General features: G+C 41.9%; 1 protein-coding gene across 4 annotated transcripts in view; it reads right to left on the minus strand.

The window, feature by feature from the left end:
* The window catches only part of RPP40 (ribonuclease P/MRP subunit p40), a 64,177-nt gene that overhangs the window by 35,730 nt on the left and 6,420 nt on the right, over positions 1-22,027 (minus strand). For all 4 annotated transcript variants that reach the window (XM_056521079.1, XM_056521081.1, XM_056521078.1 and 1 more), the window contains exons 2-6: positions 16,602-16,746; positions 16,307-16,375; positions 3,594-3,689; positions 3,365-3,490; positions 1,561-1,750 (exon numbers count right to left, since the gene is read on the minus strand). In XM_056521079.1, coding sequence (XP_056377054.1) covers positions 1,561-1,750; positions 3,365-3,490; positions 3,594-3,689; positions 16,307-16,375; positions 16,602-16,746 — 626 coding nt within the window. The remainder of the gene's footprint in view (positions 1-1,560; positions 1,751-3,364; positions 3,491-3,593; positions 3,690-16,306; positions 16,376-16,601; positions 16,747-22,027) is intronic.

Consider the following 22,027-nt stretch of genomic DNA (forward strand, 5'->3'; position numbering starts at 1 on the left):
TCTATTCTGCGGTTGTTTTTTTATTAATCTTTTTTAGGTAGTTTTTCATGCAGTATAAATGACATGGTAACTTCACTCTGCAGGTTGGTACGATTACGGCGATACCAAATTTATATATATTTTTTTATATATATCCTTTCATTTATACCATAAAACTATTTTTGATAAAACAATCAAGTTCGTAAGTCTCTGTAACTTTTTTTCCACCGACATAATTGTTTGGGGATTTTTTTTTGCAGGACATGCTGACGATTTTAGGGGGACTATTTTCGGGTGTAAAATATTATATATGTATATATAACATACATCATATCAAAATTTTGTATATTTTTTTTCACATTTTTTATTTTTTGTTCACACATCACTTTTAACTTTTAAGGATCACATCTCTACTGCACTGTATTAGGTCTATGCCTGTCAGTGTTACAGGGATAGTATAGAAGATTGGACTCTACCTCCGGTTGCCATAATAGCCATCGGCACTCCGCTATCACTTTGCAGCGCCGATCAGGAACAGAGGGAGCTCCCTCCTCCTGTTACACCGATAGTCCCTGTGGTCACATTGACCGCAGCATCTATAGGGTTAACTGTTAGGATTGGATAGCAGCTTCGATCCTGACAGCAGCAGTGGGCTCCACAAATGTGGCCCTCTCCCCCCCCCGCTTTACTGAGTGAAGTGATTGGAGGTAGGAGGAGACACTGCTCCGGCTCCGATTGAAACCAATAGGATAGACACCAATAGGATAGATCACCAGCCAGGGACCACTACAATTGGGTCTCTGGCTGGTTTCCCAAGTTGCCAGGCAACATTATACTGCCAACAACTGAGAATTGTCACAGTGGCGCATCATGCAAGTGATTTTGAGGGAAGGGGTTAATTTTGTGTTACGATTTATATTAAAGTGCCTATGCAGTGAGTATATATATATATATATATATATATATATATATATATATATATATATATATACACATACATACACACACACACACACACACTCCCTTTCTTTCAGATACAAAAAAATAAATAAAAAAAACACTTAAAATAAACCTCGAATCACCTCGTGTGTTTCTACGGTGCCTCTGGTATCGCTGCTTCAGTTCCCAGTGTGCCCCTTACTCCTTTAGGGGCCCAATACATCACGCTGCAGCTAAACAAATCGCGGACCGCAGTGGTGTCCCACCTCAGCAATGTGACAATGAGCCCTGGGCCCGAGACTTCTTTCTGGTGACAGAGCTCAATACCTCACATTGCCAGTTAGCCCATTGCTAGCTGAGGAAGGATTGTCCAGCAATTTGCTGAGCTGCAGCGTGATGCATTAGGTTTCAGAAGCAGGAAGAGGATTGCAGGGAGCAGCAATATCGGAGGCACCACAGGAGGTAAGTAGAGTTTTTTTTAAAATTATTTGACGGAATGGGAAGATTAGAAAAAAAAAAAAAAAAAAAAATGTCATTTCAATGCACTGTGCCTTTCTGTATTGTAGTAATGTCCTAAAGGTCTATGAAATGAGTCAAGAGTGTTGTAATTCAGGTAAACTAAATTGCATATAATTTACCTACCAGTCAATATTATTGCTAATGGCACCGAGCCATTCAAACAACTCCACAGCACTGCAGAACTCTCCTTCTTTACCATGCAGTTCTTCACTCTTTAACACAGGACAGGGTAGATTCCTTGGAACACTACAACTCATCTTAAATTTACACTCCTTAACAGTATATTTTGAAAAATAAGATTGTATTGATTGTTCTGTAAAAAAAATTTAAAAAAAAGAAAAAGAAAAAATTGATCACAAAACTGTAAATAAATCTCTCTTTCTAACTATAGTGCAGGACTGATTATTGTTTCCTGTTACTCTTCTGATCAAATCTGAGAGACTTGAGCAAAGCCTTAGTCTCCTAGTTCACACAGGCATTACAGTTCTGATTTTACACATTACACGATGGATCAAATGTGGATCCATTAGGATTTTAATTTTTTCTTTACCAAAAAGAAAGAAGCATCATGTGCTTCTTTAATCTTCAAAATGAAACAAAAAACATGATAGGAATTAAACAAAGCAAGAGTGAATATTTCCTCAACCTCTTGACATCAAAGTTTTTATTTATAAAAAAAAAAATAAAAAAAACATTTAAAAGTCCTACTAGGTATACCATGATGGATAACTGAATCAAAATTACAGACTTGTTATGAACTGATGTCTAAAATGTCTAATATGCGGTGCTTATGACCACGTGTGCATAAATGATAATGGTATAGCAATAGATTTAATAATAAAAATAGATATGCCTAGTACTAATAATACATGAAATATGCGTTCCCTTTATTGGGCTGTTATGGCAGCTGAGGGCTTAATGAAGGCCATCTTGGTACACCTCGTTCTATTAAAGCATACCTGTTATTTAGAAAAATGTTTCACCCTTAAAGGGGTACTCCGCCCCTAGACATCTTATCCCCTATCCAAAGGATAGGGGATAAGATGTCAGATCGCCGCGGTGCCGCTGCTGGGGAGCCCTAGGATCCCCCCTGCACCACCCCGCTCTCATTACAGCACAGAGAGAGTTCGCTCTGCACGTAATGACGGGCAGTACAGGGGCCGGAGCATCGTTACGTCACGGCTCCGCCCCTCGTGATGTCACGGCCCGCCCCTTTCAATACAAGTCTATGGGAGGGGGCGTGGCGGTCGTCACGCCCCCTTCTATAGACTTGCATTAAGGGTACGGGCCGTGATGTCACGAGGGGCGGAGCCATGACGTCATGCTGCTCCGTCCCCCGTGTCACCCGTCATTACGCACAGAGCGAACTCGCTCTGTGCTGTAATGATAGTGGGGTGCCGCAGCAGCAGCAGGACCGCGGCGATCTGAGATCTTATCCCCTATCCTTTGGATAGGAGATAAGATGTCTAGGGGCGGAGTACCCTTTTAAGACAGTGCTTCTAGTACAAATGAAGGGAAATCACAGCCAGCTGGGCAACAAAGCATGCCATCAGATGCTTTTCCCAGTGATATTAGTCCCAACAACTGGGCCTGGATCTTGCAAACTTCAAAATTTACTGTCTCACTAGACAGTCCCTTAAAATGGTATTTTCACACCTATTATATTTGCTATGGATTTCATGCTGCAGATTGTATCATTGACTTACCAGCATCAAATTTGCAACAATATATGCAACATATACAGTACATGTTAACATAGCCTAATAGTAAAGGGGAGCTGCTGGGACCCGTTGCTCCCTGTCACGAGAACGGCTGTTAAAGTCACAAAAGACAAGGAAAAAAATAAAATAAAAAATTTTTGGCCTGACAAAAAAAATTCAATGTTGTTTAATATATGAACAGTCATAGCAATAGAGGTGTTCTCTACCTGAATTATCGCAGGCAAGTAGGAAATCAAAAGCCAGAATTTTTTTCTCTGTTAAAGCCCATCTTACACGCTGGAACATTTTGCCATCAGGGGACATGGCACTGTCTGTCAGATCAATTTTAACAACTGCAAAATAGAGTACAGAATTCACCGAATTGGTCACAAATTAACAAAAAAAAATAAAATAAAAATATGAAAAAAAGAAGAAGACGACCACCATGTAACTTACTATATCGCATGACATTTTTCCCTGAATATACCGAAGGCTTGCCCTGCAGACCCATTTCTTCATAGGTGTCTTTATTTACAGATATAATCAGTTTACCTAAAAATTTAAAACAGCTGTAAATATGTAAAATGCAGGGGTTGTCTGCTTAAAAACAAAAAATCATCATTTAAAAGGGGTACTCCGGCGAACTGAATTTATCATACACTCCAGATAGGGGATATGTGTTTGATTACGGAGGTCCGGCCATTGGGACTCCCCAAGATCTCCTGTATGGGGCTCTGGCTACTTACCAGTCGTCAGCACGCCCTGGCCTCCACCATGCTGGACAAGCGGTCCATTTAAGGGCTGAGGACGTACTCATACGTCTCCTTTTCAGAGTCCTTAAGGACTCATGACGTACGAGTACTTCATCAGCTTTCCCGGCCCCCCGCAGCCAGCTGGAGCGGAGCCGGTGCCCGATGCCTGCTGAAATCGTTCAGCAGGCATCGCGGCATATCGCCCGGGGGGGGGGGGGGGGTTCATGATGACCCGATGGCCGCAGATCGCTGTACAATTCAGCCCAGCGATCTGCGGCGGATTCCGGGTCAATCGGGTCTCAAGTGACCCCGAATTACTGACTGATCGGGGCCATCTCTGACGGCCTCGAACAGCCATAGCCAGCAGGGGTGAGGTGGCACTGGTGCCACCTCACGATCACCTTGATTCGTCGGCCGGTTTACCGGCATGCCTGTTGGCTGTCTGTGACTGCTGAGAGTTGTAGTTTTGCAACAGCTGAAGGCACGCTGGTTGTGAAACGCTGAGTTAAGTAGCAAACCAGTGTGTCTCCAGCTGTTGCATAACTACAATCCCCCGCATCCCAAGCCAAAGTAGTGTGCCTCCAGCTGTTGCAAAACTACAACTCCCAGCATGCACTGATAGACCGTACATGCTGGGAGTTGTAGTTTTGCAACAGCTGGATGTTTCTCTCTCCCCCCCCCCCCCCCCCCAATGTGAATGTACAGGGTACACTCACATGGGCGGAGGTTTACAGTAAGTATCCGGCTGCAAGTTTGAGCGAGAAACTACTGTGAACCCCTGCCCGTGTGACTGTACCCTAAAAACACTACACTACCACACAATAAAAGAAAAAGTAAAAAAACACTACACATACCCCTACACAGCCCCCCTCCCCAATAAAAATGAAAAACGTCTGGTACGCCACTGTTTCCAAAACGGAGCCTCCAGCTGTTGCAAAACAACTACTCCCAGTATTGCCAGACAGCCACAGACTGTCCAGGCATGCTGGGAGTTTTACAACAGCTGGAGGCACCCTGTTTGGGAATCACTGGCGTAGAATACCCCTATGTCCACCCCTATGCAAGTCCCTAATTTAGGCCTCAAATGCGCATGGCGCTCTTTCGCTTTGGAGCCCTGTCGTATTTCAAGGCAACAGTTTAGGGTCACATATGGGTTACTGCCGTACTCGGGAGAAATTGTGTTACAAATTTTTGGGGGTATTTTCGGCTATTATCCTTTTTAAAAATGTAACATTTTGGGAAACCAAGCATTTTAGATAAAAAAATAAATAAAAAAAAATAAAATAAAAAAATTTCTTTTACATATGCAAAAGTCGTGCAACACCTGTGGGGTATTAAGGTTAACATTACCCCTTGTTATGTTCCGAGGGGTCTAGTTTCCAAAGTAGTATGCCATGTGGGTCTTTTTTTTCTGTCCTGACATCATGGGGGCTTCCTAAATGCGGCATGCCCCCAGAGCAAAATTTGCTTTAAAAAAAGCCAAATGTGACTCCTTCTCTTCTGAGACCTGTAGTGTGCCAGTAGAGCACTTTTCACCCCCATGTGGGGTGTTTTCTGAATCGGGAGAAATTGGGCTTCAAATTTTGGGAGTTATTTTCTGCTATTACCCTTTTGAAAATGTAAAATTTTTGGGAAACCAAGCATTTTAGGTAAAAAATTTTTTTTTACATATGCAAAAATTGTGAATCACCTGTGGGGTATTAAGGTTCACTTTACCCCTTGTTATGTTCCCCGAGGGGTCTAGTTTCCAAAATGGTATGCCATGTGTTTTTTTTTTTTGCTGTTCTGGCACCATAGAGGCTTCCTAAAGGTGACATGTCCCCCAAAAACCATTTGTCGCTCCTTCCCTTCTGAGCCCTCTACTGTGCCCGCCAAACAATTAACACAGACATATGAGGTATGTGCTTACTCGAGAGAAATTGGGTTTCAAATACAAGTAAAAAAAATTTCTCCTTTTTACCCCTTGCAAAAATTCTAAAAAATTGGGTCTACAAGAAAATGAGAGTGTAAAAAAATGAAGATTTTGAATTTTCTCCTTCACTTTCCTGCTATTCCTGTGAAACACCTAAACGGTTAAAACACTTACTGAATGTCATTTTGAATACTTTGAGGGGTGCAGTTTTTATAATGGGGTCATTTGTGGGGTATTACTAATATGAAGACCCTTAAAATCCACTTCAAAACTGAACTGGTCACAAAAAAATCATGAATTTGATTTTTTTTGAAAAATGGGAAAATTGCTGCTGAACTTTGAAGCCCTCAGATGTCTTCCAAAAGTAAAAACTCAAATTTTATGATGCAAACATAAAGTAGACATATTGTATATGTGAACCCCAAATTTTTTTTATTTTGAATATCCATTTTCTTTACAAGCAGAGAGCTTCAAAGTTAGAAAAATGCAAAATTTTCATTTTTTTCCATCAAATTTGGGGATTTTTCACCAAGAAAGGATGCAAGTTACCACAAAAATGTACCACTATGTTAAAGTAGAATATGCCTTCCCATGATCAGACACTTATCCCCAATTCACAAAATAAGGGGATACGTGCCTGATAAGTTCAGTTTCCCAATGTACCCCTTTAATATGTTTTGTCTCATCTATGTCTAATAACTGGTATGGACATGCCTATTTATCCAGGAATAGAAAAACAGTTTCTTTTAAAAAACCGAGGTACTGAGTTACACTTTACCCAGGAGTGCTGAGGAAACGGAAATAATCAAAAATTATGAAAATTCAGCCCTCTAGATGTAGACAGGTAATAAATATATAAATATTATCGGTATTAAAAAAGATGTAGGAGAAAAATTAGGATGTACGGTAGCTGGTTTTCTGTCAATTCACTTGTTTATTGTGAATAAACGTAAAATAAAATAAATACACTAAAAAATATTTATAAAAAGGCTAGAATCTGAGCAGGGCCCTTGCTACAGATTCAATATGATATGTATATGGTATCACAATAAAACAAAAAAAGTTAAAAATGCAATAGAAATGCTGTTTAGAAAGTACAGTTTGCCGCCTTACTGGACTAGGTCCAAAATACAGCTGATACTATAGCCATATCATAGGCTGCATAAAGACTGGTGCAAATATTATATCTGTTACATTTTGTGGGAGTCTTTAAACGTAGTACTATCTCAGATAGTACCAAGTTCAGAGTTGTAACAGTTTGTTAATAATGCTTTATATGCAATTAAAAACACAATAGATCCGGTTGGAAAGGGCAATTGTTGAGACAAGCTGCTTGTCTGTAGTTGCTATCCCCACAGGTTGGTACGGGCTTCTCCCGGCCTATGGGTGTAGGTTACCTGTGGTCCCGAAGCAAAGATCCTGGCTCTGAATGAGTAAAACAGAGATTGTAGCTGTAAGTGGGTATCGAGAGCTCAGGGTGGCGGAGATAGAGTAGCAGAAGTGGCGCTGGCAAACCTGGTCCAAAGCTTCCTCATGAAGCAGTTAAGGCTCCTTTCACACTACTGTTTGTGCCCGGTAGGTGAGGTCTGTTAGGAAGACAGCGGGAGAAAAATTTGTGCATGCGCCATCTTTTTCTCCCGCTATCGTCAGCCACAATAATAGGAGAAATAACGGAGGTTAGAGGAATCCCATTCAAGTGAATGGGGTCCTCTTTGCCCGTTATGACTTTCCATTAGACTCTGTTACAATAACGGACGTTAAAGGGGTACTCCACTGGAACATTTATTTTATTTTTTCAAATCAACTGGTGCCAGAAAGTTAAACCGATTTGTAAATGACTTCTATTAAAACATCTTAATTCTTCCAGTACTTATCAGCTGCTGTTATGATCCATAGGAAATTCTTTTCTTTTTGAATTTCCTTTCTGCCTGACCACAGTGCTCTCTGCTGACACCTCTGTCCATTTTAGGAACTGTCCAGAGTAGGAGCAAATCCCCATAAAAAACCCATCCTGTTCTGGACAGTTCCTAAAATGTACAGAGCTGTCAGCAGAGAGCAGAAAGGAAATTAAAAAAGAAAATAATTTCCTATGGATCATAACAGCAGCTGATAAGTACTGGAAGGATTAAGATTTTTTAATAGAAGTCATTTACAAATCTGTTTACGTTACTGGCACCAGTTGATTTGAAAACTTTTGTTTTCCAGTGTTGGCCAGTAATGCTGAAGAGAAAAATCACAATAGAACTGATCACTACTCATGCAAGAGCATGCACGGAAGATAAAACTTCCTTTAAAACATTCCTTAAAACATTCTTTAGTTAAAATACAGGTACTCACTCTACACCTCCCAAATCATGCTGTAAAGCAGGCATAGGCAACCTTCAGCACTGCAGATGTTTTGGACTACATCTCCCATGATGCTTTGGCAGCATTTTGGCTGAAAGAGCATCGTGGAAGATGGTCCAAAACTAGACAATAGACAGCGCTTGTCATTTTGCATTGCATTTTTAATTTTTATTGTGATACCATATACATATCATTTTAAATCTGTAGCAAGGGCCCTGCTCGGATTCTAGCCTTTTATAAATATTTTTAAGTGCATTTATTTTATGTTCATAATAAAAAAAAAATAAAAAAAACACCACGTGAATTGACAGAAAATAGGCTACATCCTCATTTTTCCCCTAACACCTTTTATATACCGATAATATTTATACATTTATTACCTGTCTACATCTAGAGGGCTGAATTTTCATAATTTTGATTATTTCTTTCAAAAACAGCTCCATGTCTGTCCCCAGGTTGTGTGTGGTATTACTACTTGGCTAATTCCCTTCAATGGAACAGAGTTAAAGAACCACACCAAACCTGGAGACAGACAGGGAGCCGTTTTTGAAAGGGAAGCCCCTATGGTTCCGCCTGGAAGGAGAAATGCTTCAATCCCTCCCCGCCGGAAGTTACATCATTCTGAAGTGCTCGTGCGAGATTGGAAAATAGGCAGCACTGGAGGAAGCCGGGACCGACCGCAAGCATCAGCCAGCACCCAGTACTACTGCAGCGGACCGGACCGATGGGAGAACAATGACAAGAGGTATTTTACTAGTACCCTGAGTCCACAAGGCCCTGGTAAGGCCTCTTTTTTTTCCGCAGGAGACCTAGTCCCCCGCACCTCTCAGTACTTCTTCCCTGACAAGGACAGGAAAAAACAAACACTGGTGTGGACAGGAAGGGTGGAGAATTTAACCTCTCAGTGTTTTTTCCTGTCCCAATCAGGAAAAGGAGTTAATCTCAGGTGTGCTATCATGGAGACGGAAGGGGGAAAAGCTGAAATTTTTGACTTTTTTTTTTCCTACCCCGTTCGCTGTAGCGGTGATCATTGACATATTTTTATAGTTCGGACATTTACGCACATGACAATACCAAATAGGTTTATTTTAAACACTTTTTTGTATTAATATAGGGAAAAGGGGGTGATTTTAAACTATTGGGGGAGGGGTAAATGTACGACGCTGTGCGAGAAGTGACGCTATGCAGCACCGTACATTTACGGATCATGTCCTTAAGGGGTTAAAGTCAAAATTGGCTTGGTACTTAAGGGGATAAAGGGGAATTCCAGGATTTTTTTTTATTTGACTATGCTACACGGGCTGTAAAGTTAGTGTACTTCACAATATAGTATCTGTACCTGTGTGCGACAGTTTTCTCACAATTCTTATTTGGTTTTCACCCCAATATTTATTTTTACCAGCATACAAAATGACTGTTGTCTCTGATTTTTCCCAGCTTGCAATGCGGCCGAGACCTGACTCACTAGTCAGCTGATGACAGGGAGCCTGTCTGCTTCAGTGGGTGGAGGGATCGCTTGGTGGGAGAGAGCTCAATCTGCAACTAATGCAACACCTGTAGGCACCCTGATTGAAAACCACAGGTCTTTTGATGGATGCAGCTCATTTATGTTTCAATGGGTGGGGTGGCTGATGTGTGGGAGGGAGGAAAATTGAATTTTTGGATTTGTAGTAAAAAAAAAAAGTCAAGAAAAATCTAGCCAAAGTGTTGTAGTAATCTCATGATATAGCCATTTAGCCCCAAGACAAGCGCAGATCCTTCCTAAGCATGTCCATTACTGTCTGCCAGGTACGTACTTATGTCACCTTATGGTGGATAACCCCTTTAACCCCTTAAGGACCCAGCCCATTTTCACCTTAAGGACCCCGCGATTTTTTGCACATCTGACCACTGTCACTTTAAGTATTAATAACTCTGGGATGCTTTTACTTTTCATTCCAAGATGGTTTTTTTCGTGACATATTCTACTTCATGTTGGTGGTAAATTTTTGTCGATACTTGCATCAATTCTTGGTGAAAAATTTCAAAATTTGAAGAAAATTGAAAATTTAGCTTTTTTCTAACTTTGAAGCTCTCTGCTTGTAAGGAAAACAGACATTCCAAATAAAATATATATTGATTCCCATATACAATATGTCTACTCTATATTTTCATCATAACGTCGACATGTTTTTACTTTAAGACATCAGAGGGCTTCAAAGTTCAGCAGCAATTTTCCAATTTTTCACAAAATTTTCAAAAATCTGAATTTTTCAGGGACCAGTTCCGGTTTTAACCCCTTAACCCCTTAAGGACTCAGGGTTTTTCCGTTTTTGCACTTTCGTTTTTTCCTCATCTTTTAAAAATCATAACCCTTTCAATTTTCCACCTAAAAATCCATTATTATGGCTTATTTTTTGCGTCGCCAATTCTACTTTGCAGTGACATTAGTCATTTTACCCAAAAATGCACGGCGAAACGGAAAAAAAAATCATTGTGCGACAAAATCGAAAAAAAAACGCCATTTTGTAACTTTTGGGGGCTTCCGTTTCTACGCAGTGCATATTTCGGTAAAAATGACACCTTATCATTATTCTGTAGGTCCATACGGTTAAAATGATACCCTACTTATATAGGTTTGATTTTGTCGCACTTCTGGAAAAAATCATAACTACATGCAGGAAAATTTATACGTTTAAAAATGTCATCTTCTGACCCCTATAACTTTTTTTATTTTTCCACGTACAGGGCGGTATGAGGACTCATTTTTTGCGCCGTGATCTGAAGTTTTTATTGGTATGATTTTTGTTTTGATCTGACTTTTTGATCACTTTTTATTCATTTTTCAATGTTATAAAAAGTTACCAAAATACGCTTTTTTGGACTTTGGAATTTTTTTGCGCGTACGCCATTGACCGTACGGCTTAATTAATGATATATTTTTATAGTTCGGACATTTACGCACGCGGCGATACCACATAGGTTTATTTTTTTTATTTTTTTTACACGGTTTTATTTTTTTTATGGGAAAAGGGGGGTGATTCAAACTTTTATTAGGGAAGGGGTTAAATGACCTTTATTAACACTTTTTTTTTACTTTTTTTTTGCAGTGTTATAGGTCCCATAGGGACCTATAACACTGCACACACTGATCTCTTATCCTGATCACAGGCGTGTATTAACACGCCTGTGATCAGCATTATCGGCGCTTGACTGCTCCTGCCTGGATCTCAGGCACGGAGCAGTCATTCGTCGATCGGACAACCGAGGAGGCAGGTAAGAGCCCTCCCGGTGTCCGATCAGCTGTTCAGGACGCCGCGATTTCACCGCGGCGGTCCCAAACAGCCGGGATACTTTCAGTTTCACTTTAGAAGCGGCGGTCAGCTTTGACCGCCGCTTCTAAAGGGTTAATACCGCACATCGCCGCGATCGGCGATGTGTGGTATTAGCCGCGGGTCCCGGCCGTTGATTAGCGCCGGGACCCACGCGATATGATACGGGATCGCGGCGCGATCCCGCTTCATATCGCGGGAGCCGGCGCAGGACGTAAATATACGTCCTGCGTCGTTAAGGGGTTAAGGACCAGGCCATTTTACACCTTAAGGACCAGAGCGTTTTTGCACATCTGAACACTGTCACTTTAAACATTAATAACTCTGGAATGCTTTTAGTTATTCTGATTCCGAGTGTTTTTTTCATGACATATTCTACTTTAACTTAGTGGTAAAATTTTATGGTAACTTGCATCCTTTCTTGGTGAAAAATCCCCAAATTTGATGAAAAAAAAAGAAAATTTTGCATTTTTCTAACTTTGAAGCTCTCTGCTTGTAAGGAAAATGGATATTCAAAATAAATTTTTTTGGGGTTCACATATACAATAAGTCCACTTTATGTTTGCATCATAAAATTTATGAGTTTTTACTTTTGGAAGACACCAGAGGGCTTCAAAGTTCAGCAGCAATTTTTAAATTTTTCACAAAATTTTCAAACTCACTATTTTTCAGGGACCAGTTCAGTTTTGAAGTGGATTTGAAGGGTCTTCATATTAGAAATACCCCATAAAAGACCCAATTATAAAAACTACACCCCCAAAGTATTCAAAATGACATTCAGTAAGTGTATTAACCTTTTAGGTGTTTCACAGGAATAGCAGCAAAGTGAAGGAGAAAATTCAAAATCTTCATTTTTTACACTCGCATGTTCTTGTAGACCCAATTTTTGAATTTTTTGCAAGGGGTAAAAAGGAGAAAATTTTTACTTGTATTTGAAACCCAATTTCTCCCGATTCAGAAAACACCCCATATGGAGGTGAAAATTGCTCTGCTGGCGCACTACAGGTCTCAGAAGAGAAGGAGTCACATTTGGCTTTTTGAAAGCAAATTTTGCTCTGGGGGCATGCCGCATTTAGGAAGCCCCTATGGTGCCAGGACAGCAAAAAAAAAAAAAAAAAAAAAAAAAAAAAACACATGGCATACCATTTTGGAGACTAGACCCCTTGGGGAAAGTAACAAGGCGTAATGTGAACCTTAATACCCTACAGGCGTTTCACGACTTTTGCATATGTAAAAAAAAAAAAAAAAAAAAAATTATAATTTTTACCTAATATGCTTGGTTTCCCAAAATTTTTACATTTTTAAAAAGGGTAATAGCAGAAAATACCCCCAAAATTTGTAACACAATTTCTCCTGAGTACGGCAATACCCCATATATGACCCTAAACTGTTGCCTTGAAATACGACAGGGCTCCAAAGTGAGAGCGCCATGCGCATTTGAGGCCTAAATTAGGGACTTGCATAGGGGTGGACAAAGGGGTATTCTACGCCAGTGATTCCCAAACAGGGTAAAACTCCCAGCATGCCTAGACAGTCAGTGGCTATCTGGCAATACTGGGAGTAGTTGTTTTGCAATAGCTGGAGGCTCCGTTCTGGAAACAGTGGCGTACCAGACGTTTTTCATTTTTATTTGGGAGGGGAGGGGGGCTGTGTAGGGGTATGTGTATATGTAGTGTTTTTTACTTTTTATTTTGTGTTAGTGTAGTGTAGTGTTTTTAGGGTACAGTCGCACGGGCGGGGGTTCACAGTAGTTTCTCGCTGGCAGTTTGAGCAGCGGCAGAAATTTGCCGCAGCTCAAACTTGCAGCCAGATACTTACTGTAATCCTCCGCCCATGTGAGTGTACCCTGTACGTTCACATTGGGGGGGGGGGGGGGGGGGGGGGAACATCCAGCTGTTGTAAAACTACAACTCCCAGCATGTACGGTCTATCAGTGCATGCTGGGAGTTGTAGTTTTGCAACAGCTGGAGGCACACAGGTTGTGAAACACCGAGTTTGGTAACAAACTCAGTGTTTTGCAACCAGTGTGCCTTCAGCTGTTGCAAAACCTACAATCCCCAGCATGTACGGACAGCGGAAGGGCATGCTGGTCTTGTAGTTATGAAACGGCCGGAGGCATACTACTTTGGCTGGGGATGCTGGGGATTGTAGTTATGCAACAGCTGGAGACACACTGGTTTGCTACTTAACTCAGTGTGCCTTCAGCTGTTGCAAAACTACAACTCTCAGCAGTCACCGACAGCCAACGGGCATGCTGGGAGTTGTAGCTATGCAACCAGCAGATGCACCACTACAACTCCCAGCATGCACTTTAGCTGATTGTGCAAGCTGGGAGTTGTAGTTATACAACAGCTGAAGGTACACTTTCACATAGGGGCACCCCAAACCTTCAGCTGTGGCAAAATGACAACTCCCAGAATGCACTGACAGCACGTACATGCTGGGAGTTGTATTTTTACAACAGCTGTAGGCACACTGGTGGGGAACCACCGAGTTAGAAAACTGACTCTAGCTCAGCGATTCTGAGTCGTGTGCCTCCAGCTGTTGCAAAACTATAACTAAGCATGTACGGTCTGTCAGTGCATTCTGGGAGTTGTAGTTTTGCAACAGCTGGAGGCACACAGGTTGGAATCACTGAGTTAGGAAACAGACTCTAGCTCAGTGTTTCCCAACCAGTGTGCCTACAGCTGTTGCAAAACTACAATTCCCAGCATGGCCAGACAGTCAGGGGTGCTGGGCGTGTAGTTCTGCAATATCTGGCCCTTGAGAGGTTGCAGAACTACAACTCCTAGCATGCCTGGACAGTCTGGGCATTCTAGGAGTTGTAGTTATGCAACAACTGGGGAAGAACAGTTTGGAGACCGCTAAGTAGTGGTCTCCAAACTGTAGCCCTCCAGATGTCGCAAAACTACAACTCCAAGCATGCCCAGACTTTCCAGGCATGCTGGGAGTTGTAGTTCTGCAACATCTGAAGGGCCAGATATTGCAGAATTACACGCCCACCATCCCTGACTGTCTGGCCATGCTGGGAATTGTAGCTTTGCAACATCGGGAGGGCTACAGTTTGGAGACGACTGTATAGTGGTGTGCCACTTCAGATGTTGCAAAACTACAACTCCCAGCTTGCCCAAACAGCCTTTGGCGATCTTCGCTGAAGCCTTCTCCATGCCGCACTTTCCGGCCTGCCTCCTCCTCCTGCTGCTGCCGCCGCCGCTGGTCCAGGATGCCGCCTCCGCCGCCTTAGTCGGTCCGGTAAGCTGGGCCATGTTCCCCACCTCGCTGCCCGTGTCCCCCCCCCCCCCCCCATCCTTTATGATGGTCAGAGCGGTCTCTGACACCAGATTGGCCCGGATCGCCACAAATCGCAGGCGATCGCCGACATGGAGGGGTCTCAGGACCCCCTCGACATTACGATGGGATGCCTGCTGATAGATATCAGCAGTCATCCCAGTCCGATCACCGCCCGGCGGTGATCGGAAATACGGGGGGCGCATGGATACGCCCTCCCTCCTTAAGTGACGGGATGCAAGGGCGTATGCATACGCCCTCCGTCCCCAAGGAGTTAATGAAAATTCTTCAAGCACCTGTGGGGTGGTAAGGCTCACTATACCCCTTGTTACGTTCCGTGAGGGGTGTAGTTTCAATTGTGTCACATGTGGGTATTTATTTTTTTTGCGTTTATGTCAGAACCGCTGTAAAATCAGCCACCCCAGTACAAATCACAAATTTAGGCCTCAAATGTACATGGTGCACTCTCACTCCTGAGCCTTGTTGTGCACCCACAGAGCATTTTACGCCCACATATGGGGTATTTCTGTACTCAGGAGAAATTGCGTTACAAATTTTGGGGGCTTTTTTTTGCTTTTACCTCTTGTGAAAATAAAAAGTATGGGGCAACACCAGCATGTTAGTGTAAAAAAAAAAAAAAAAAAATTAAAATTTTTACACTAACAGGCTTATGTAGCCCCCCACTTTTCCCTTTCATAAGGGGTAAAATTAGAAAAAGCCCCCCCAAAATTTGTAGTGCAATTTCTCCCGAGTACGGAAATACCCGATATGTGGCCCTAAAGTGTTTCCATGAAATACGACAGGGCTCTGAAGTGAGAGAGCGCCATGCGCATTTGAGGACTACATTAGGCATTGCATAGGGGTGGACATAGGTGTTCTATGCCAGCGATTCCCAAACAGGGTGCCTACAGCTGTTGCTAAACTTCCAGCATGCCTGGACAGTCAGTGGCTGTCCGGAAATGATGTGAGGAGTTGTTTTGCAACAGCTGGAGGCTCCGTTTTGGAAACTCTGCCATACAATACATTTTTCATTTTTATTGGGGGGGGGGGGTAGACAGTGTAAGGGGTGTATATGTTGTGTTTTACCCTTTATTTTGTGTCAGTGTAGTGTAGTGTTTTTAGGGTACATTCGCACTGGTGGGTTACAGTGAGTTGCCTGATGATAGATATCAGCAGTCACCCGGTCCGGTTCCCGCCCGGTGGGGACCGAAATTCCCAAGGGCGTATGGATACGTCCCTGGTCCTTAAGTCCCAGGAAGCCAGGGCGTATTCATACGCCCTAGGTCCTTAAGGGGTCAATACTGTGCCTAAACAAAATGCTAGAAATATACTCACTATGCTATTTTGAGTACTTTTATTTTTTATGCCACTTCTCTAGGTCACGTACACAAAACGATTGCCTAAACAGGCTCACTGGACTGAAGGAACAACAAGCTACTTCAGTTATTTATTCTTGTAGCATTCTAGTTAACTTTCTCATATTATTACACTACACCAATACAGATGTTGAGTTTTTCCCCCACAATTCATTCTTAAAGTTTGGGGAAAATAAAGAGATACCTGTTGGCAGCACTGCAGCAACGTTATCTTGGTCAATTCTTGTGTTATATGTAAGCGCGTAAAACAAACCTAGAAAATAAAATACAAAAGTACAGAAATGTTATCAAATACTGTCAAATGTCGTAAATCTTATTCAGGTCAAATAAAAGTTGCTTTCCATTAGCAGTGAAAACTAGCAGAGCCCCACTGTGAGGATCCGTAACCAAACATAATAAGTTATACGGGAGACCAGTTTAGAAGCACTGGAAATCCAAACAAAAAATTAAAATATAACAAAAGTGTGACTTTTTCTTACCTTTCTTTATAAATACATCATTAAATTCCTGTGTTAGAAATTCATGCAAGGGCAAGTTCTTTACCAAATAATAGCTGCCCATACCATCAATTACTTGCTTTAGTTTTTCTGGGAGAAGTCCACATTCAGGAAGCAAAATTGATACCTGTATAAAGTGACAGCAGAGTATTAATAATATATTTAATATAATAATATATTTTCTTTTAATATAAAAATAAGTTAATAAAAAGGTTTGGTCAGGATGTTCTGGTCATTCAGTACAAAAAGTTTTCATTGTCATTTACCTCTGTAAATAACATCAATGCCACATCAAAACCATATAAAACAATAAACAAACCATGTATGTTCCCATAAGGCTTGTAAAACTAACAATGACTTGCTTATACTGATGCTGTTTGATATGCTGGTATGGCTCAAGATACCCTGTCCAAGGTACTGACTAGCAAGTCATATGCAGCACAGCCGATATCAATACATCTATTCCTGAGTAATGTAAAAAATTTACACTTTAAAATGAGACCGACTACTAAGAGAAGCAATTTATCCCATGTCAGTAACTATCACATAGTCTGAAGTAAAATATACTGATATAAAAAGTGAATCAGCAGCACTGTATGAGACATCATTAAAAATACCACATACACATTATAACAAACATTTCTGTTTCAACCCAACTGTATCTATGACTAAGTTTACATTGCCATTGTGCTCAGTCCCGTTCTGGGTCCGTCTGGCTCTTTTTTTTTATTTTGATTTTTTGGACAGAACCACCAAAACAGGTTTGAGCGCAACTGACCCCACTGGGTTACCACCAGGTCCCGACGGATCCCAATGACTTGAATGGAGTCCTTCGGGGATTCTGGTAATGTACCGGAGCCAAAAAATGTGAATGCACTATTTAAAAGGGGTTATCCAGGAAAAAATTTTTTTTTTTATATATCAACTGGCTCCAGAAAGTTAAAAACAGATTTGTAAATTACTTCTATTAAAAAAATCTTAATCCTTTCAGTACTTCTGAAGTTTAGGTTGTTCTTTTCTGTCTAAGTAATCTCTGATGACATGTGTCTCGGGACCACCCAGTTTAGAAGATGTTTGCTATGGGAATTTGCTTCTAAACTGGGTGTTTCCCGAGACACGTGTCATCAGAGAGGACTTAGACAGAAAAGAACAACCTTAACTTCAGAAGCTCATAAGTACTGAAAGGATTACGATTTTTTAATAGAAGTAATTAACAAATCTGTTTAACTTTCTGGAACCAGTTGATATATAAAAAAAAAAAAAAGTTTTTTTCCTGGATAACCCCTTTAAACTCCCATTGTTTTTATGAAATTGCTGACTGTTTTTATGAAATTGCTGACTATATGCTCCATATAGCAGCACCCGATGGCAATATAAACTTAGCCTAAGTATTTAACATAATATATATATCCAAAATGAAGGCGACCGCAGCACACAGGCATATTCAGATAAAAAAAAAAAAAAAAAAAAGTTGATTTATTCCATGAACAAAGTGCTTGTTCATGGAATAAATCACCTTTTGTATCTGAATATGCCTGTGTGCTGCGGTCGCCTTCATTTTGAATAGCTAAACTTGGACCCTGGGACCGAGGCCCCTTAGACCTGCCTGCACCAACTATATGCCTGGATGTGCTGCCTTGTTCTACTAATATATATATACATATATATATATATATATACACACACACACACACATATATATACATACACAGGAGATGTAAGTTGCTGCCACACACCTCTGGTATTGGCTTATTTTCCAAAGGAACAAAGTTACATTATAAACTAAAAAGGCTTGATCATCCCTGACCTCTGGGGACATTCAGAACACCCAAATACTTAGGGTACATGCAGAGTACTTACAGGTAGAATCTATGCTCAATTTGAAGTATATTCCACAACAAATTCAGTGTGGATACCATCTAGTATCTTACTTCAAATGTTTACAATGGGATTTGCATATGTTCATTTCCCCCCTTAAAACCTGAATTTTGCTGGAAGAACTGACATGTTATTTATAAAGGCAGAATCCACAAAGTAAACATCCCACTGAAGTCAATGAGACCTTATTGTTTTTCTGCACCGAATCTGCTACATTCCATACAAAATTCATTGCCGCTTCATGTAAAAGAACTATTTATAACAACTTATTCCCTATGGATAAGGATAGGGTAAGTGTTAAATTGTGTGGGGTCTGACCTCTGGGACCCCCTGCATTCTCATGAAAGGTGCCCCATCTCTCCTCCTAAATGGGGCACGTCGACCATAGCACAAATCTGTGGTCGACACGCCCCCTCCATGCAGCTCTTTGAGAGAGCTAAAGCGATGCACCCGACAATCTCTGGAACTGCATGGGGTGGGGATGTGCCAGCCACCGCTCTTTTTATGCAGTGAGCAAGGTCGCAGTGTGGAAGATCGCTGGGGGGAGGCAGTGTGGATCCCCCGTGATCTGACACTTATCCCCTATTCTTAGGATAGGGGATAAGTTTTTATGAATGGGAGTTCTTAAACAGGAGGCAAAAAGAGAAATTTAAGAAGTTTTCATTGTCATTTTGCTCTTTCTGCACAAAAACGTAGACAATTTTCGTCAAACACATAATAAAATTATCCAGGGATTTGTAAGGGACTGGACCTCCAACAGGAAGTGTTTTATGCCAAACCTACTGTGATCAAACATTGATGAAAAAGTTAATATTTTAACACACAGCAGCCCAGATTTATCAATATACCTGAAGCAAAAACTGTCTGGTTATGCCCAAAACAACCATCCCACAACTTTTAATTTTACTGATCATTGGTTGTTATGGGCAAAATCAGACAGTTTGGCTTTCAGGCAGGACTTGACAAACAACGGAGCGCAGGGTTGCCATGGCGACTAAGAAATGCATGGCGGAACTCAGATTTTTGTCAGCTCTTTTCAATGAGTGTCCAAACCTGTTTTACTTACCTCTGCCTACATTCCTGCGCTTATCCTCATTCTGCCTTCAATCGGTGCTCCAGTGTTATAGGTATGGCGGACATCAGGTGACTGCAGCCACGTAACAATAGAGCACTGACTAAATACATCTGCTGCTGTTCACTAGAAGCAAAACAGGGGATCAACATGGGGACGGAGGTGGAGGTAAGTTTTTTTTTTTAAAGATTAGAGGACACTTATGATTGACGCGGGGAGAGGAGAGATAGGGAGATGAGGGGATATTAATGACTGTGATAACTTACACAGGGAAGAGATGAGGGGACAGTAACAGCGGTCGTGCCCCCTTCCCATAGACTTTCGTTGAGGGGGCGGACGAGACGTCACGAAGGGGCCGGGGCGTGACGTTACGCCCGCGAACACGGAAGCCCGCACACAGCGTTTGGAGTAATGAACTTCCGGACACTGTGAGCGGAGCTCCGAACTGCAGGGCAGTGCACAACCCCTTTAATACAGGAGGAGTCGGGGAGTCGGAAGTACAGAAAACTCCGGAGTCGGAACATTTATCTACCGACTCCACAGCCCTGGAATAAAGAGACCTACAGGGATGTGGAAATTGTATCACCCGATGTCCAGGACATGAAGTTCCAGGCGCCGGGAAGGTGAATTCTTTAGGCATATAGCCCTGCTTCAGCCTATAGCGAGCCGCGAAGGACAACAGCAACCCGGCATAGGCACGTGCGATGATGTCACTCATTGCGCGCACCTTCGTCCGGTTCGAGGATGCGGTCCATCAACAACAGCGACCGTCGAGCCCCCGAACCTGCAGAATTGCAGTGTGTAAAAACAACCCCCGACCCCCCCAAAAGTAGCAAAATTGCGGTTTTCGCTTTAAATTTCCCACACAAATCACACTTATTTTTTTGGTTTCGCCATACATTTTATGGTAAAATGAAGGTGCCATTACAAAGTACGAAAAAAGACGAAAATGCTAAATTGGAATTTTCCTGTGTCCCAAGGCAAAATGGTCTGTGTCCTTAACCCCTTAACGACGCAGGACGTATATTTACGTCCTGCGCCGGCTCCCGCGATATGAAGCGGGATCGCGCCGCAATCCTGCATCATATCGTGTTGGTCCCGGCGCTCATCAACGGCCAGGACCCGCGGCTAATACCACACATCGCCGATCCCGGCGATGTGCGGTATTAACCCTTTGGAAGCGGCGGTCAAAGCTGACCGCCGCTTCTAAAGTGAAACTGAGAGTGACCCGGCTGCTCAGTCGGGCTGTTCGGGACCGCCGCGGTGAAATCGCGGCGTCCCGAACAGCTGACCGGACACCGGGAGGGCCCTTACCTGCCTCCTCGGTGTCCGATCGACAAATGACTGCTCTGTGCCTGAGATCCAGGCAGGAGCAGTCAAGTGCCGATAATGCTGATCACAGGCGTGTTAATACACGCCAGTGATCAGCATAGGAGATCAGTGTGTGCAGTGTTATAGGTCCCTATGGGACCTATAACACTGCAAAAAAAAAGTAAAAAAAAAAAAAAAAAAGGGTTAAGGTCATTTAACCCCTTCCCTAATAAAAGTTTGAATCACCCCCCTTTTCCCATAAAAAAAATAAAACAGTGTAAAAAAAAAAAAAAAACATATGTGGTATCACCGCGTGCGTAAATGTCCGAACTATAAAAATATATAATTAATTAAACCACACGGTCAATGGCGTACGCGCAAAAAAATTCCAAAGTCCAAAAAAAGCGTATTTTGGTCACTTTTTATACCATTAAAAAAAATGAATAAAAAGTGATCAAAAAGTCCGATCAAAACAAAAATCATACCGATAAAAACTTCAGATCACGGCGCAAAAAAATGAGTCCTCATACCGCCCTGTACGTGGAAAAATAAAAAAAGTTATAGGGGTCAGAAGATGACATTTTTAAACGTATAAATTTTCCTGCATGTAGTTATGATTTTTTCCAAAAGTGCGACAAAATCAAACCTATATAAGTAGGGTATCATTTTAACCGTATGGACCTACAGAATAATGATAAGGTGTCATTTTTACCGAAATATGCACTGCGTAGAAACGGAAGCCCCCAAAATTTACAAAATGGCGTATTTTTTTCGATTTTGTCGCACAATGATTTTTTTTCCGTTTCGCCGTGCATTTTTGGGTAAAATGACTAATGTCACTGCAAAGTAGAATTGGCGACGCAAAAAATAAGCCATAATATGGATTTTTAGGTGGAAAATTGAAAGGGTTATGATTTTTAAAAGATGAGGAAAAAACGAAAGTGCAAAAACGGAAAAACCCTAAGTCCTTAAGGGGGTTAACCTCTTAAGGACCATTGACGTACGCGTACGTCATGACACCCTGGTACTTAAGGACCCATGACGTACGCATACGAGAATTGGAGAATTCCGGTCCCCGCCGCACGGGGATCGGACCGTAATGCCTGCTGAAATCATTCAGCAGGCATACCGTGCAAACGCCCAGGGG

Source organism: Hyla sarda, chromosome 5 (genome assembly GCF_029499605.1).
Source record: "Hyla sarda isolate aHylSar1 chromosome 5, aHylSar1.hap1, whole genome shotgun sequence".
Taxonomy (NCBI): Eukaryota; Metazoa; Chordata; class Amphibia; order Anura; family Hylidae; genus Hyla; species Hyla sarda.